The sequence below is a fragment of the Molothrus aeneus genome, chromosome 2, assembly GCF_037042795.1.
Source record: "Molothrus aeneus isolate 106 chromosome 2, BPBGC_Maene_1.0, whole genome shotgun sequence".
Classification (NCBI taxonomy): domain Eukaryota; kingdom Metazoa; phylum Chordata; class Aves; order Passeriformes; family Icteridae; genus Molothrus; species Molothrus aeneus.
Window position 1 is genome coordinate 94999044 of NC_089647.1, and position 19231 is coordinate 95018274.

Consider the following 19231-nt stretch of genomic DNA (forward strand, 5'->3'; position numbering starts at 1 on the left):
GAAAATGAAGTTAGGAAAATGGAGATATTGCAAAAAAATTTGCAAACTTTCCCCTGATAACAATGGAATGTACCTTATTTATTAGGTGTATATTTTACATTTGAATTGTTGGGATATTACTGCATATTGTCTTTAATTACTAGCATGTCTTAGGAAAGCTGCAGTTTACTTGGTTTATGACAAAACTCCTTCTCTGGTTTGGACTTTGTGATTGGATTGTGTCTAAATCATCCCTGAGTGATCTGAATTTCATTACATCATTAAAAATTGGATGAAATCATTTGGGTAGGCTACAAAAGACTGAGAAAGCATAATTTCCTTAAAACATAACTTTTAGAAGACACAGTGAGGAGCTTAGTACCCACTGTTGTACACCAAACAAAATGGCTTGAATCAAATCTTCATCCGGAAGTAAAATATTTATTATGCTACAGCTCAAAACCGATGTTTAGACATTTCCAAAACCCTTCTTTATTTTAAATTTATTTTAATTTAATATCTTATTTTTCAGGCTAATTTGATGGGTTGAGAAGCATTTAAAATATTATGATATTAAATTTACAATATCATAATTTCTAGTGAGATAAAAACCCCAGTTTTCTCCAGCTGCTAATGGCCTCTGGAGACATTCAAGCTGATGAGGTTTGTGATTCCAAAAAACTGTAGATGAAAATATGAGAAACAATTGACAATAACTAAATAATACAAATGTAAAATCACAAATCTGAGACAAGCACATAATTGTCATGGTATTATTTCATATGATTTTTATGTGATATTAAATACCATTAAATTGTAATACTCTTAGCAAAGCCAAAATAGGAACATACTAATCTTCATATTTATATTTCAGGCAATAAAGGAATAAAATAACACAATATTAAGTTAGCATGAACAAAGTTCTGAAGATGTTCTCTTTTTAAAATGTGAAACTGATTAGCTGAAAATAAGCAAATTTATTGAGTTCACCTAGAAATTTCAGGGGAATAATTCAAGAAATGACACAATTGTAACCCCTCTTTGTGTGTATGAATTATCTCAGAGCAAGATGTGGAAATTTGAAGTGTACCTGTAATTAAACATATTTGCTGAAAAATTCCAAATCTGCAGTTTATTTGCAAAAGCTTTTTATACAAGTTCAATATTCAAAATTCAAGCTGCTTGATTAGGTCAGTAGGTGCATGTTTCTATCTCAGAAGCTTGATTTTTCATATCAAAATTTTGATATGAATAATTAAGACTTTGATTTTTTCAAATACTTTTCACTAATATGCTCAAAATTCATCAAATATTATTGTTAGTACCTCTATTCAGAATAGTTACAGAAAGAAAACAATACCCAGTTCAAATTACTAAAGTGCTTACATACCTTTCCAGTGAAAGGAAATCTGGTTGATAAACAGAATCTGATATCATAAAAGAACAAATTATTTACTTTCTCAGCCTTTGAAGGAAGAATAATATTAACATCCTTGCAATATATGTAAATACCTTAAATGCATATGTGTAACATATGTTGCTAGTTTTACATATTTTTTTATAGCAAAACTCATTTTGTATCTAAATTTAAAATATAAAAATGAAGTATATTGACTTGTGTAGCTTGACATATTAGATTTATCTGCATTATTTGATCCCTAACTTGGAAGATGTTTTTTGCATTTTTCAGCTGCTAAGCTATACACTAATATGGGAAACTTCGTACCCAAGCTTTTCTTTCATTGCCGCAGAAAATACTAACAAAACAATTAAACCATTGCTTCAATGGGAATAGCAGTGTATACAGGTAATAAATATATGGAGCTTAATTTTTTAAATCTTCATTGTCTGAGTTGCTTTCCTTTGACTGGCAGGCTTATAGAACTACAAAAGCCATGAAAACTCAATGCTAACTTAAAAGTGCAACCTCTGTTACTTTAATATTTTTATACTGAGTATCAAGGCATTGTTTACAGTAGATAATGAAATGGAGATGGGGCAGAAAACACACCTCTGAAAGACTTTCTACACAAAAGGATGAACACGTAGTTATTTGCACAAAGCATTAGAAAATACCGTGATATTTTATTATTAAAAATGCTGCTGAAAAGTTTATACATATGTGTCCAGCCATATATATCTTCTATCATTACTTAAGGCAAAAAAAACCAAAAAATTGCAAAACAATAACAGAAGAAACCATTGAACCCTGTGTGCCTCTTAAGGACAAGAATATAAGCCTGGGAAAGTACTTTTGTTTTTCTTTTACAGTTTCAAAGTATATTTTGATATCATTATTATAGAATTCTATGAAGACCCTATAAATCTGTTCCCTCTATAAATCATACATCAGTCCAGATGTATCAAATTATTAAATCAACTTGATTGTAATTACTTTTAAAAGCTAAAATCATTCACTTACAGGAACTTTTTTTACCCAAATGTCACAAGCCTGACACAGTACTGTACATATTGCTAGCAGAAGACAATTGGAAGTACTAAACAAATACTTTAATTCACATTACAAACATACCCAACTGATTATGATGCCAAGCATCATTACCTTTTTTTTTTACTTTTTTTTTTTTTACTTTTTTTTTAAACCTTTTTTTAAGAGTTATAAACTGCTGCATCTCAGCTGAGGCATTACATAGCTGGTGGAAATGGCCTGGTATAGAGTCAGCATTAATATATTATGTGATGGATCAGTGAAAGAAAAAAAAATTTCCATTTCCTACTAGTTGTACTTTGGGGTTGCTGCTTCATCACATTCCAACCTGAGCTCCCAGGTCAGATTTATAGCACATTTACTGCAGATAAAGGATTATATCAGCCACATGTTGCATTTTTATCATGTCATTAACATTTTATTTCTTTCCTTCAGAATTTGCTTTACTGCCTGCTACAACAAAGAGTTGTGCAGATGAATAGACCTCAGTGAATCACCTTGTCTTGCTTTTATTTTTAGGGGTGACTATTTCAAGTTATTTTATTTGGAAAAAAAAAGTGTAGAAAACAAGAAGAGGTGCAAGGCATCTTGTGTTAATCATTATGGGACATATGATATTGATGCAGTTTACTTGTGAATTAAAATAGAAAATACATCTGGGATAGTCACATCCAAGTGCAGACCAATTTGTTCAGAGATCTTTGGTTACTATTTCTCAATGTTGGAGTAACTTTCAAAGACAAAATATAAAGCAATCTTCATCTGCAAAAACTATTATCTGGGTTTTCACATTCAAATCAGTTGTTTGAATCAAACTGCAAAGTTACTTTGATAGCTCTGCTTGGCCCCTGTTTTTTCTAGTGAAGGAAAGGCAGAAGGGAACAACCAGCTAATAATTTTGACTTTCCTGAGAGTGATGCTCTCTGGGATTTTCAGTTTTATTCAAATGCAGAACAGCTGAGGATTTCTCTGCTTCTCTCTCCATAACGCTCACTGACTGTGGGACTGAGTGCAATGAATCAGCAAATAAGAATTTTCTGACAGGTACACTCTCAAGCGCAAAACAAGATACTGGGCTGATAAGTTCTTTACACACTCATCGCTCTGAACAGTTTGAACAACAGCCAGCCAACCAACCCTGCATTTCCCAACTTTCAAACTGTAGTTTTATTTTGTTTACCAATGCTGAGGAGGTGCTTTCTCAGCTGAGATTCTACTGCAACTGCTGGTGAGTTTAGAGCTAGTTTTCCTTGAAGGCTGACCAAAACACAGGCTTTCATTGCTTTTGTCAGGGCACAAAACTCTTCCTAATGTATCACAATAACCAAGAACTACAAACTGGACTCCAAATATATATTATTGGATGTTTCTTGGTTCAGTTCAATAAGCTTAAAATAGTAATTCTTTAATTCTTTTCTTTTGCATTTTTTCTCTTTGTTTTCCATTGCTGTGTTGGAATTTAACAAAGGCTAACACAAAATTAAATTATAGAAAAAATGTTTCAGAAAAGAACAACAATCTCCTATGAATACTTTAACATGCACTAGTGTAACCTGTAAGAGAAAATACGCAGGTTACACAGACAACTGTATCCTCTGCATGACACCATGGTCTCATATAAATGAAACATGTTAGAAAAAACTCATGGTTTTTGTTAACCACTAGTAATTAAGAAGAAATTCCTCCTTTGGTCTTGGAGGAAACAGAGGTCATATGACTAATGTATATACACATAGGTCACAATCGAATGCACAATCTTTCTAAAAGCTCTTTTCAAACTGAAAACATCAATAAAAGCTGCTTCTTTTTTGTTTGTTTTTAAACTCACAGCTATGTACATTTTTACAAAGTTTCTTTAAATATAGTTCAGGCTGGCAAGTCATCTCTTTGCACAGAACTATACGTATTTTACTGCATAGTCAGTCCTCCTCTTTTTTTTTTTTCATTTTTGTTTTTCATAATAAAATTCTATTTTCCCCATCTGAATTACAGCTTCATATGCTGGGTAAAAGCCCATGGTGATGTCTTTGTTTTATCAACGGCCATGGTATGGCACATAAAGAATCTTTTTTATAATTTTATTTATTTTAAAAAAACCAAAACAAAACACCTGTACAGTCACTGGCTCTGTCTTCCAGAAGACTCTGCTTTGCTTGTTACACTTACAACACCATTTTAAATTACTTCTTCTGGCCTCGACTTTCAATCAAAGTGGCTGAGATCTTAAAGCAGTATTGTAACAGCAAGGTACACTTTTCACATTTCACAGGGTTTGTAGTTGATCTTTAACATCAGTGAGTTTCTGTGGGAAGGATCAGTAAGAAAATAATGACTGTCCTTCTCTTTTACTTATTTTTACTTTAGATTTTGACAAGGTGTTCAATGGATGGTATATAACTTTTTCCTCTTCTTTTTTTTCTTTTTTTTTTTCTTTTTTCTTTCTTCCAAGTGGCTTGTGAGGGTAGATGGGGAAGGGCTGAGCTATACCCTAGTGGTCGAATGTCCATGGGGCAAATTTGTACTGTTTTGTCCTCCACTGAAAGTGTTGAAAGTATGCAAAGGCTGCATTCCTGTTAATGTATTTGGAATCATGGTTATGGTGTTGGGTGTCATTAGCGGGATGTCATCTGGGGACCTTCTCAAAGTGAGCGTGTAGTCGGGCGGACAGGTGAGTCTCAGTGTGTCGTGGGCCTGCAGCGATTCACACTCGTGGTCATGTTCTAGCTGCTTCATCTGCAAGGACATGATCTCCTCATTTTGTATGTGTGCTATGTCGTTGGTGGTGTTCCTCTGGGGGCTGGGGCGCCTGTGAGTCTCATGACGCCGCTTGTCCTTCTTGTAATATAATGCAGCAAAAGCTAAAATATTGAGGAACAGCAAGGAGGCCCCCACAGCGATGGTAACACTCAGCTCTGTGGAGTAATCCCTCTTGTTTTCTATCAGAACTGTGGTATCCTCTGGAGCTGTTTTATGGGTGTCTTTCGAATGTTTGGGATTGTTGGCAGGTGTCATTGCTGGGCGTTTGGTGGCTGGCCATAATTTCCCAGGAGAACGCCTGGTCACATACGGAAATGAGGTCATGTCAGGAGGGGGGACTTTAGTTGTGGTGGAAACATACTGAAATATTTCATTCAGGTTGTGAAGGTGTGGTACCAGCTCCAACCAGAAAGCAACTTTGGTTGCTCGATAGTGATCACGAACTCGGGGTTTCAGGCCAATGTGTAAATAAAGTTGGTCTTTAGGATTGTATTTGGACCAGGCCACTTCTTCAAAGCGGTTGGGTTTTGTGTGGATGAACTTTGTGTCCTGTGGAACAGGCTGGTTTGGATCTCTAAAAAAAATTAAAACAGACAATATTACAGTCATTAACCTTGCCACAAAAAACCTACAACAAAACAAAAGCAAACAAACACGAAACCCTCTCAATCTTACAGTTAATAGTTTATCTAATAAAACCGTCCCTAACTGAGGAACAGCTGTTAATAAATAATCAAAAGAAAATTACTTACTGCACAGAACATCTCAGATACTACAATATTTTTTTGACATGAAAATGTAGAAATCATAGTGTTTCAGTTAGCAAAAGGTCATCTGAAGTGATTCAATACCATTCTCCAAGGATGTGTCTTAGAGACATACCATCTTAGAGAAGTACCAACTACCTCTTTCCATAGTAAATGTGTAGGTTCAACTCTTCTCCAGATTTGACACTAACTTTTTCATTTAAGGTACCACTTCTTCCACTGCTGTAAGTAGTAAATATGGGCATCTAAGCCCCATGGCAATATTGGAAGTCCTTCTGAACACACAGAATTATACTCACTGCATATATTACAAAGGAGAAAAACCTCTTCAAAACCTGAAGTAGCAGGGCTAATACATGTACCTGGGAACCGTTCTGCCTGTTTTCTTTTACTGAGCTATTAGTCCTCCTGCATTTATATAGCTACATGGGTGAAAAAACATCTTTGAACTACCTTTGTGTCACAAATCTTTCCATCATTTCCACTAGCAAATGACTATTGGTAGCCAAAGGACAATGGGCCTTAACTAAGATGAGAAATATTTTAGCTAAGATCAACCAGTTTTAAAGTACTTCAGCAGTAGTAAGAAAAGAGCAGTACACAAGTCAGAGATAATTTCAAAATTGGTAAACCATTTTTTTTCTTACAGGTGCAGAATAAAGACAAACCTATGCCACAAAGAGCATTTAGATGTGATTAATGTATGCATATGTTTATTATTTTATATTTAAATAAATAGCATGAAAAAATACAGAAAGTTAAAATTACTTTTACAATACTAGGTTTAATAGTATGTTGCACATTAATTTGAATCATCTTTTCTAGCAATGATTGCTTTCTGTGCCTTTGTGATGTATTGTACTGAGAGTACATTATTAATTTCCTGTGCATACTCAGAACTTTCCATTTTCCTTGTTATTCATTTATATGCATTGGCTTATTTCCTGTGAAAACAATTCTAATATTTTCCTTTTCTTCCAATGTACAGTTATATATATTCTGGGAATACCAAAACATATCCTTACAGATTTTAAAGCATGCTTCTTCTTTCTCCATTTTCAAAAGTCTGTGAATCTAAGAGCCTACTTTAGCATTTCTTTGCTGTATATAAAGAGCTATTCCTTAGTTCTTAAATGAGACAAGTAATTTGACTTTAATAATCTTATGATTCCTGCATTCTTTTTTTACTTGAAAGAAAGTATCTTACTTTTTTTTGAGAGAAAAGAAGAATTATTTTTCTATATATTTTGGTATTTTGGCTTACTTATGCTTGTGGTTTTAGTGTTTGGGTTTTTTTGGGGTGGTTTAGTGTGCTGACTTTTTTTTAATATTGAAATATATCTCATCCTTCCCATTTCAATAACATTTAAAAAATACAAACTAGGGGTCCTGAAATGTTACTCTTTCTTTTCTTTCTTTTCTTTCTTTTCTTTCTTTTCTTTCTTTCTTTCTTTCTTTCTTTCTTTCTTTCTTTCTTTCTTTCTTTCTTTCTTTCTTTCTTTCTTTCTTTCTTTCTTTCTTTCTTTCTTTCTTTCTTTCTTTCTTTCTTTCTTTCTTTCTTTCTTTCTTTCTTTCTTTCTTTCTTTCTTTCTTTCTTTCTTTCTTTCTTTCTTTCTTTCTTTCTTTCTTTCTTTCTTTCTTTCTTTCTTTCTTTCTTTCTTTCTTTCTTTCTTTCTTTCTTTCTTTCTTTCTTCCTTTCTTTCTTTCCTTTCTTTCTTTCCTTTCTTTCTTTCCTTTCTTTCTTTCTTTCCTTTCTTCCTTTCTCTTCCTTCCCTTTTGTTCCCCCACCCCCCCGCTTCTCTCTTTCAACAGTTAGCCAAATTGGGTTAGTTCAGAAAAAAAAAGACAATTTATTGGTAATTGTTCATCCCAGTTCAAACTAAAGAAGTAATATTCCCTTCCAAGCAGAACAGAAACAGATATATGCTGCTGCTTTGAGGGATTCTAACATGCACTGAAGAAGGAAATAAAGCTATTTATTTTGTTATTAAAGAACAGACTGAAAGATCTGGAAAATCTAAGCACAAAGATATTGGCCCAATTCAATATATCTACTTTGAAAAAACTTTGGGGTTCAAAATATAAATTCTAAGGCAAATTAATAATCAACAATCAACAAATGCAAAACATTTTTTTCTCAGAAACTCAAAATACTGCAAGAGTTCTGGCACACAATCTTGTGTCATCCCCCTTGCTATTCTGATTCACATCCCAAAAGATTCTGGGAATGGATCTAGAGAGAACTGATTCCTCAAGTTAGCTCTTGTAAACAGGTTGCAGTTGATACACAGAATAGCAGATGAAGAAGCTGAGAACTCACTTCAAAAAGCAGCCAAGCTGGACATGCACTTTTAAAATTTTTAGTGGTCTTATAAAAATTATTATTATTATCCTCATAGCTGATGATTATTTTAGTAAATAAGATTTTTTAAAATTAGCATTCTCACTGTGGTCCCTTCCATCCATTTTGTATCTTGTGATTCCCTTTCCCTACAAAAAGCCTGCAAAACCAGTAAATATCAGCCTCCTTTTTCCTCCCTGCCATATTCTACTTCCATCTGTCATTTTTGACTATATTTATTGGGAGCAGCCAATTATGCTGCCGCCTCCTCCAAACACAAGAGAGAAAATAACATTACATGAGTCTGGGCTTGTATTTGAATATTTGTTTACATAGCTCTGTGTGGGCATGAAGTTGTCCATTGAAACAAGAAACAGAAAAAAATCAACCATCCCTACAGACAAGTAATTTATTTGCTGAGGATATCAGAGCTCTGTGATTGAAATCAACTCTAGGGCTGATCACTTAAAAAATTAATATAATGGTTTGAATAGTCTCTCTGAATTTAGAAGGTAAATCTATAAATTATATTGGTTTTTTTTTTACAAGAAACAGGAATAAGTCCAGTCCTAAATAAAGGATCTAATAATGGCCTTGGATCTTGCTTTTTATAGACTAATGATCATTTGCCAAAAATATTCAGTAGAGTAAACAAGAGTATTTTTACTTCCCTTGGCCCTCCTGCTTTGTACACTGCAGAAAATTCATGAAGTTAAAATTTACAAATTGTTAAGTTTTTTCCTGGGGTAGTTGGGCAGCTTATCCTACTATAAACCATTTTCCTGTTTTATTGGTAGGCATAAAACATAGATGTACAGGAAATAATTTCTCCTATCAAATCATCTGTTCAACAAAATTTTTGATCTGTTAATTTAATTTCAAATTTTCCCTTGCCTTTTAAGACTCTCACAATTCCTTTGTGTTTCTAGATGTTCTTGAGTCTCAAGTGTTTAATTTCATAACAAAGACTTGCCAGGAAACCTTTCTTTAAAAATTCACTGCAATCATGATGATAACATGCAATCAACATGATAACAGTATAATCTGAACAATATATTTCCAGTTCTGAACTTTGTATTGGCTCTCATAGGGAGGAGATTTCTTGCTTCCCCATTTGTCAGCTGGTAGGGAAGCTTTCTCTTTTCTTCATCTGACTACTATAACAAGATTGATGATTATTGTTATTTATTTTGCTATCTCATTACTTATTTTTACCACCTTTAGAATTCAAACAGCCACCAAAAAATGTCTCTATCATGAAATGCCTGAATTTTTTTCCATATGACAGAAGACCATATCTTCCCTAAGGTATATTTTTGTTAATGCGCAGAATAATCCCATTTCACCTGACACCTTTTTCCTCCCATTTTCAGTCTGCACTAATTTTGCACAACTTAAGATGTTTTTGTATATTGTCATTCAGTTCAAACCTCATAAGCATGAGATGTAAAATCAAAACATCAATTTTTTTCTCAGGTGATATAAAGTAAATATGCCTGCCATGGATGTTGACTGAGGAGCAACACACATTCCTGTTCACAAGGTAGATTAGTAGCTGACCTGGAGAGTAAATGAAGGAATTGGGTATTTCATATCTGATTATATTTTCATGGGAAGGATAGTGAATTAAGAAGTTTTCTAATCTCCCAAATTCCTTATAAGATGGTGAAACACCATTTATGTTCTAACTACTTCTGCCACAGCACTATCACTCAGGAACTCTTACATTGATGTATTTGAAATGTTTTAAATTTTTTGTTCTTCTCTGTCTTCACTGGAGAGCAAAATGTCTTCACAGTTACATAATCTTTGTCTCCAACACTCTGAAAGGCCCTCAGTATTTTATTTTCTTTCAGTAGTATTCTTTTCTCTGTATGATTAAAAAAAAAATGGAAGGGAGAGAAAAACTGGCTTTTCTTCATTCTTCTGTTGATTCTTTTCATGCTGTCACAATGCTAATAACGCCACAGACATTCCTTCTTGAAAGACTGTTTGACAGGCATGTTTTCCCTTACCTCCTCTCCTCAATTATCACCGGTTCCCACTGTTGCCATGCTCCCTGTCAGCTAAGGACTAACAGCTAAGGACTCCTTATAAGAGCTAAGGAGCACAAACCATAACTGTTTTGTTTGACTAACACAGATTTGCCATTGGAGATAGTTATTTCTTCAGACGAAAACATCAAAAAGAAATGCAACAGCCTCATAAAAGAGTTGCCTGAGAATTGGTTTGAAACTACACTTTAATAACTACAAGTTTAATCAGGTCTTCTATTAGAAAACCAAACTGCATACAAAATACAGACATTCTAAAAAACTCAGGTTTGTTCTTCAGATTCAATGGCACCTAAATAATTCTGGAGTATTTACCTGAAATGCAAAGAAAACAAGGATATATCCTCTAGACCTTTATCTTTCCCAATATCAACACAGGTAGAGCTGGATGAACAGGATAAAAAGTAGAGTACTGTAATTCCTGAAAACCAGGGCAGTTTTTAGAAACCTAATAGATGTCTCTGATAAGCATATGGCTTTGTATCTACCGTGAGAAACTTCAAATCCCTCACAAGAGCATAGCTGGCAGAGTATCTATGAGGGACTGGCCCACAACCCCTCATGTTGTTCATTCTTCCTGCTGATGTGTCTGCAAAGGAGGTAACATGGTCCTAACAAACAGAACTTGGCCTATAAAATTACCATTACAGTTAGGATGGCACTACTGGCAGCAGACTGAAGCTCCAAGTGCACGTCATAATAAAGCTCTCACATATATTTCTGTGCATTGAGGAATTCAAAGCTGTATTTTCTTGTCATTTTTGTATCCCAAATGTAGTATCTCAAACTTACTCTGCAATAAATTGTTTTCCTATTTCTAGGGCATGTTGGAAACAGTTTTGAAAAGGCCAAATGAAAAACTCTAAATAATAATCACCATCATTAAAAAAAAAAGTCATAGGTGAAGGATTAGCAAAATGCAGCTTCCAGGCATCATTTGAAGCACAAACTATGTGCCATTAAACACTTTAATTGTCACCTCCTGTTTTCTAGCTTCAGTAACCAACTTACAAGTTAAACACAATAAAAGTACTGTGCCCTGTGCTGTGTCTTTCACCTACTGATTTTACAAGTTTGACCTGCCCTGCAAACTCAGCCTTGGCAGTAGGCTCATTAAACAGTGTGTGCTTTTTAGCAATGGATGGCCTGTCATTAAAAGTGCATCTGAATGATGCACCACCTGAGCCATAATTTTACAATAAGTACCTGAATGCAGCCTCTGTAGGGGAGTCATAGAGATTGGAAAAGTCTCAAACACATTAAAAATAAATAAATATATCTGCAGTTCTAATGTTCAAAGCTTACCTACAGGGAATTGCGAAATAATAAAATCTTTCCACTAAAAGAATTTTATGCGTTGCCATGGGTACAAATGCAAAGCAAGACAAGTACTATCATAATAAGGATGGGAAATTATCAATTAAAAATAGGGTGGGGAAAAAACCAAAGCAGAGCCCCCAGCAATGCAGTTCTGAACTTGAGAGTTGAAGGATCTGAGTGGGTACAGAGATTCCAGATTGCAAGTGAATGAGCAGAGTGGAGAACAGTTACCCCAGAGATCTCATTGCTCTAGGCTTGAGATGCTACAACCTTTGCCTTTCTGTTTGAGGAACCAGAGGTGCAGAATAAATGTAATCTTAAAATATTATCTGCCTCCAAGTATTCTCCCGTACAATGCAGAACGATTAATCATTGTTCACCCAAACGAAGAAAAGACCCCATCAAGGTAATATGCATTGTGCTGCTCTTTTCCTTTCCTTTGAAAACTGAGATGTTACAGCTAGAGGCCATTTCTAATGATACATCTTTCAGACTGCCTGTAAGGGAGTGAGCCTGTAACAGGATATATACACCATTCCTATCTCATCAGCAATGAGGAAGTTTCAGAAATTACTAATGGCTCTCCCAAAGCACCTGTTTTTGCCTTTAGGTATAGTATGACGATGGCTTTATAACCAGAGAACTGGGTATAGCCTGCTGAAATTAGTTTTCAAGCAGCAACAGCTGGAAAGTGCTTGAAATTGTGAGTAATGGTGGCAGCTGGGACTGTGAGAAACTCCTGTCAGCCTCAAAAACTGCTTAAATACAACTTCTTAATATACAAAGTAATTGTAAACAATAGTGAGACCATGGAGATCTTTTATCTCCATTATTATTCCAATGAGTATATTTGTAAGGATCTGAAGTCCTCTATGTATACATAGCACTTCATCTACCAAAATAAAGACAAACTGATGGTATCATCATCTCTGCACATGTGGTACAGCCATCATGCAGCATTGTCTGTCCATAAACCAAGATTTCATCACAAACTTTGCCCATCCCAGTACTGAAACTTCTTGTTGCCAAATACATCTAAATATTACACAGTTCATTCATTTTTGTTGCTGAACTCCAGGGTTTCTGCATGCTTTTGTATCTGTTTGTCTGATATGCAGTGCAACAAAAGATTTTTTTTTCTTTGTGCACTGACCTGAAGCATTTGATTGGTTTTTACTCAATTTATGCTTGAGGTTCTTGTTAAGACTGCAAAATCTCTCTCTCAACCCCCATTTAGATTCATGGAAGGCTACAAGGGCAGCTAAAGCCTCTGAGTGTTTCACAATAGGCATCTGAGTTTTTCTTATATAGCTGCACACTGTTCACTGCAGTGCAGTAAAGCTGCAGTTTCCAGAGCCCAATCCTGCCATTAAACATTCAGTGGAAAGATTTACAGCCCCTTTGTGCCACAAGTATCTTTGTTTTAATTCAGTACTGAAGACTCAAGGTTAACAAAAAAAGCCCTTGCCGCTGAAGTAAAACACTGCAATACTGTTAAAAGGAATGTTATAGGAAGAGAACAGAATTTATTAATATTGCTTACAGATTAAGCTGCTTTGAGGGTTCTTTCCTTGGTGTTTACAACTCTATTTCATCAAAATATTGATGTCTTTAATTTGTTTTGTAAGCAGAATTAATTTAATTTTTTAACTTTCTCAAAGCAAAATTTATATCCGAGTCTCTTCTTCATTCCAGTCAAGTACTTATTATTGCCATTATAGCCCTCAGAGGGAAAAAAAAATTCCAGTGTCTGCCTTTCTGTTCTAATTCCTCCCTGAGTCCTCATCCCTGTGAAGGTCGCTGAAAAACAAGAACTTCCTTTTTTTTGTAGCAGATAAGTGCTATCTGCCTGACAGTTCCTTCTTCAAGTAGCAGACATGTTGCCTCTGATTTTTCGGTATCTTAGTGAACCACCTTTTCTCTGAGACATGCTTTTTGTCTTAGTAATTGTCCTATTTTTTGAACCAAAAATACAGTGTGTTATTATTCTCATTGAGCTACTGAAAGAAAATACTTTGAGGGAACACACTAATTAAAAATCTATTAAATATGAATAAGCCTCATTTACCTCCTGCCTTAGCACAAATATTTCTATACATCTACTTCAAAATCAGATTTTGAGGCCACTGGAATGGGATACTGATTATTTTAGAAGTATGCTATCAACAAAATGAATGCTAGGGGTCACACTTACCCAGTTTTGGCAAAGTTAGTCCAGTATGTCATAACCACTGCACTAAGCATGACATCATTCTTGGAAAAGTTGCAGTTGAACAGTTCTGTGGGACCAATCATAGGAATCCCAAACACATAAGGGACTTCATCACCATGAGCTGAATCAGCCCAGCTGGGTTTCATTTCACTTTGGCAATGGTGATAAAATGCATAGAAATATGTTGGAGATCCATACTGGGCATGCAGGTCAGCCGTGGCAACAGCTGGAGCAACCCATTGGTGGTCTGTAAAAAGAGCAACCAGGGTCTTCCGTCTTGTTTCGGGATTTTCTTTGTCTGCCCAGTCAGTGTACATGAATTTAATGGTCTCTCGCAGTGTGTCCTTCCCTTCTGGATAGCCATATAGATTGTCCACAAAATTGGAGACAGAAAAGTCAAAATCATTAGGAGAAACACCATCCTCATTGTCTACAATGCCATCCACAAATTTCAAACCTTCCCCTTGATTCACACCCAGCATTATATCATAGTTAAGGAATTCCCCTTGCTCCATTAGAATCTGAGGGTCATCTGGAATCACATCTCCATCTATCACAGGCCCAAAGGCAATGTGGTACGTGGCTGGAGTGATAGTCTGTTGAATGAGTTCTTTGTAATTCTTATTCCGCAGACATTCAACCAAATCAGTGGTATCCAGCATGTCGCAGCCCACTTTATCTGCCAATATCCGAGTGTACTTGGCAGGCTGATAGTTCACTGCCCAGCTGGACAGGGCTGTTCCACTCTGTATGATTGCCTTTTGGAACAAACCTGCAGGTGCAAATCATTTAAATACAGATGCAATTAGATATTAAAATATATATATATATATATATATATATTTTAAAAAATGAAAAGTATTTTTTACTAAGGAAACAAAGTTTTGATTATAGAATCCCTAAAGGATGCATTCAATGAAATTTTGAATAAATTTCCATAGATCCTACTCGCTGCTCCCTTTTTATGCTATGTAGAATAGGCTACTAATTAAAATCTGCCATGTTCTTGATGCTCACACACAAAAAGCATGAAGGTTTCAGGTTACTGTTTCAAGAACAAAGCTCATTCCTGTACTGCAGTTTTCTTGTATCTTTGATGGAAGTCCTCTGGCTTTACCACATTGGTAGTGCTGTGAAAATTTCTTTGAAGGACTGAAAGCTAAAGGCAATCATATGCTCTTTGCCATGTAAATGACACTCATAAATGCGTCTTTCAGTAGTTTAAAGGTCAAATGAAAATTACACATTCTCATTTCCTTTACAAAAGCCATGCATCATACTAACTTAAAAAAATCTGCTCTATTAAAAGCAATTTCATATGCTTGAATCTTCTATTCTGATATTTTTAATTTACCATTTAATTTTTAAATTATTATTGTGTGTATATGCTAGCCTAGCCTTGCTTATATGTTGAATTGCATGTGTGTGTGTATGTGTGTGTGTGTGTGTGTGTGTGTGTGTGTAACTCTGCTTATATGTTGAATTAAAATTGTAACATTTAAATTGTTTTGCAAGAGAGCAAGATGGTATTCAATTGTTCTTTCTGGTTATTTTATGTACACTAATATATAAACTGGAGTATGAAGGATAGATGAAAAACCAATCTGAAGAGTTTCTTTGCTTAAAGCACTGAAAGGCAAGGGGAGCTTACTGGTGAATCTGCCCCATCTGTGGGGTTTTTTTCTGGTAAAACCACTAAAATGGCCTATTTTATATTTAAACTGAAATACTTGGGTGTCGTCTGCACATGGTTTCTACCATCATGTTCTCAAAATGCAAAAGACAGAAAAGTTAGAAAAGCATGTGGGATTTTTGTTGATATACCTTTGAGGATGATAACTGAATGCACACACTAAAAAATTTCAATTATTTTATCAGTTACATTTTTCATGGTTCCATCTGCTTGATTTTGGCATGGCTTGCTCAACAGTTATTCACTGAAATTTTATTTGTATGAATAGACTGAATTGTCAAGCATAACTATGTATTTCAAAATTAGGTGTGTTTTCCAGCCTCCCTGCTATAACTTCTGGCTATGGCTTATCTGTTAAAAATTTTTGTCTGTTTTATTGTGATAAAAATGACATGGATTAATAAATACAATAGATATTTTGGTGTTGTCTTTTATCCAGTCCTTGTAGATTTGATCTTATCACCAGGAATATTTATAGTTCAGTACTGGTGCTGTACATTCTTGGAGTTTGGGTTTGGGTTTTTTTGGAGGGTGAGGTGCTGAGGGTAGAAATCTCACACCTCCCTTGCTAAAATCTGAAAACACTGTGTGGGATCACACAGTACTTGTGGGGAGTTAAACACAGTTTTTAATAAGGCTTAGTTATATTTTTACTAAGTAAGGAAAGCATCTACATATATGTTGGAAGTGCAGCCAAGAGTGTACAAAAAATCAAAAAGGTCATTGCTCTTTTCCATTTTAATTAGGGCAAATTCTTTGATAGAAGAGCCAGCGGACTCTGTTGATAAAGCTTGAAAAAGTATATTGCCCATGGCATTTGTTGCATGAGATTTATGCTGTAATAGCATTTAGTTTTCCTTATAAACAGATTTATGTTGACTAATACAAATCCAGAATTCTATCTAGTAGGTATTTTACAGAAATTACAGACCTCATGTAATTCTAATTCAGCCTACCTTGTTTGGCCCTTTCACTACATTTTAACATAAAAAAAAAAAAAAAAGAAGAAGAAAAAAAAGTACTTTGCCTGGAAGACTGTTACCTTCTGAATAGTGGGAGAGTGTCAGGAGACTGACACAGGAAGCTCCTGCCCCAGATCCAAAAATAGTAACTCTCTTCGGGTCTCCTCCAAAAGATCCAATATTTTCTTCAATCCAACGTAAAGCTTGGATTTGGTCAAGCAATCCATAATTGCCTTTTGCAGCTTGGTCCCCAGTACTTAAAAAACCTATAAGGCAAAATCCCATAATTTTAGTTCACCAGATACAGAGTTAGCTACAGGGTATCTACATATTCACAACACATCTTTCCATCTTTTCATCTTCTGTGCTTTTTTTTTTTCTTCTTTTTAAAGGTCACAGTCCTAGTTAAATGTCTCCTGAGCAAGCAGAGAAACTCATTCTGTGTGCTATTTTGCTTGATTTTGTTTTTCCCTACTTCAGAGATCCCATTTATGAGGAATCACTATTTCCTTACTGAAATATTTCTGTAACAATGCAACAATACAAAAAGACAATTTAAAACATTTTATAACTGGATGTGAGCCGGGTGCAAAATCTTAGGAAATAGTTTTTGGGCAAAGATGTGAGATAGCCAGTCTATGACTGAGAACGACACTCTCTAACACATTAATTTAAATACTTCTTACCAAAATTGTCCTGAACTACATATCTCTTTAAATTTCTGTACTTGTGATATGGATAAATGTACTCCGAAACAGAAAAAAGAAGGCTGAAGTAAATAGAAAAAAAAAAAACCATGAAAAAGCCTAGGAGAAAAAAAATTACACTTCAATTTCACAGAGGATATTTATTAGGAAGAAAGCAGGTAAATCCATGACAATATAGCCTTTGGTGGGAAGACTTTATCTGAACAAATCAGGTCTTGTCTTTCTCTTTGGAAATTGCAGGAAAACCTGTGCTGCTGTTTTTTGTTCCTGTACTGCGGTTATCAGATTCTAGAAAAAAAGCATGGCATGTTTGCTGCTTGTCTTGCAACCGAGAACAAAATGACCATAAGATTAGGACTGAGATTAATTTTTGAAACCAGCTAAGGTGAAACATTGCAGTTATCTCTGCTGCCTATCATTCACAGTTAAGACCTGTGCTATGTCCAAATTACCACATTGAGCTGTGTACTCACAGTCCTCTCTTTAATTCCCTTTTCTGTTAGACAACTTTTCCTGTTAGACAACTGCAAAGTCAGAAGTCTATTAGAAATATCTTACAGCATATGGAAGTTTTCAGATGGACATTACTGATTTAGGCATCAGTGACAGCTGTCAAAGACAAAACAACGGCATCGCTTGGCAGGTTTTTCCCAGCTAATTATCAGTTGAGAAATATTTTCTAGAAGGGGGACCCAGGACATAGGAGATCTATGATCTGGAGCAGTTGGAAATGAAAGAGTCTGTTATCATAAACCATGTGAGCCTGCTGTAACAAGGCCTCCATGCTCCTGGCTGGAAGGTGAGTCTTAGGTCCCTAGGGGAAAAAAGACTTTGCAGTACATTTCCCAGGCTTTTGTAAAGGGGAACAGATCTCTTTGAATTGGCTGTAATAATTTTTTTGTTTATAGGAAAAATGAAAATACACATGAAGGAAGGTATTCACATAATGGAGGAAGCAGAATACAAATCATATCCATATTGCTAAATAACATGATAAAGCTTTTTCATTTAAAAAGCCTCTACTAATGGAAAGCTCAGTCATAAGAATGGCAGTAACCTTTTTTTCTCTTCTGTGCAAATGGAGAAAAAATAAACACTCTTAATCCATAATTGTCTCAATTTATGTTTTTAACAGATGTGTTTTTCTCTTTTTTCACATGCCTTTATTATCTTTATAAGCCTGTCAAAGAAAGAATAACCCACTTGCTGGCTTTGTTGCTGTAGCTCACTGCAATATTCTATAATACTCTATAATTAAGGCTTTATTCAATCAGAACTATGACATCCATTGGATAAAGAGAGTGTTGTAACCTTTAAAGAAGGATGGTAATTAATATTCAGAGCCTAAACCAGTTTTAGTTCTACTAGCAGCATCAAACTAAAGCTGTTTGAACTTCTTAATTTTGAATTCTTAGTAAATGTTCTAAAAGGTGAACTTGGTAAAACTGCAGTCAATGAATATCTCATGTTCAAAAGATGAAGTATTTTTTTTTTGTTTCCACAGTTGTCTGCCGATTCTCATTAATTGCAAGAACAAATTTTCTTAATTTAAAAACTAATCACCATGGCAAAGAGTCAGCCCCACATTACACAAACTGAATTCATAAATCTGTCTTTTCTTGCCAAGGATGTATTTTCTTTCATGCTCTGAGTACCAGATCAAAATATTTTTTCAAAGCTGTTTGAAGAAATTCTGGCAAATAGTAACTATTTGTCCACATATACACAACACTAAGGGTTTTTTGGCTTTTTTTCTACATTACTTCAGTGAAGAGAAAAAAAAAAAAAGCTTATTTAAACTGAAGTTCCTGAAATAACTGTTATTTTTCTCTCACTCTATGAAGGAAAGCATTCAAGAAAAATTCTTTCGTTTTAAACTACTTGATAGAAATCATCAAGGAGAAAAAGATTGCAAATGGAAATTGCTGGGAATTTTCCTTTTCTACAACCTTTAAAAATGCTACTCAAAAGCTACATGCTGTCACTAGCA

General features: G+C 34.9%; 1 protein-coding gene across 2 annotated transcripts in view; it reads right to left on the reverse strand.

The window, feature by feature from the left end:
* Positions 1-1889: 1889 nt before the first annotated feature.
* NLGN4X (neuroligin 4 X-linked) overlaps positions 1890-19231 on the reverse strand; it is a 161337-nt gene continuing 143995 nt past the window's right edge. For both annotated transcript variants that reach the window (XM_066545336.1, XM_066545335.1), the window contains 3 exons: positions 16615-16800; positions 13862-14651; positions 1890-5759 (listed from right to left, as the gene is read on the reverse strand). In XM_066545336.1, coding sequence (XP_066401433.1) covers positions 4910-5759; positions 13862-14651; positions 16615-16800 — 1826 coding nt within the window. In that variant the 3' untranslated portion in view covers positions 1890-4909. The remainder of the gene's footprint in view (positions 5760-13861; positions 14652-16614; positions 16801-19231) is intronic.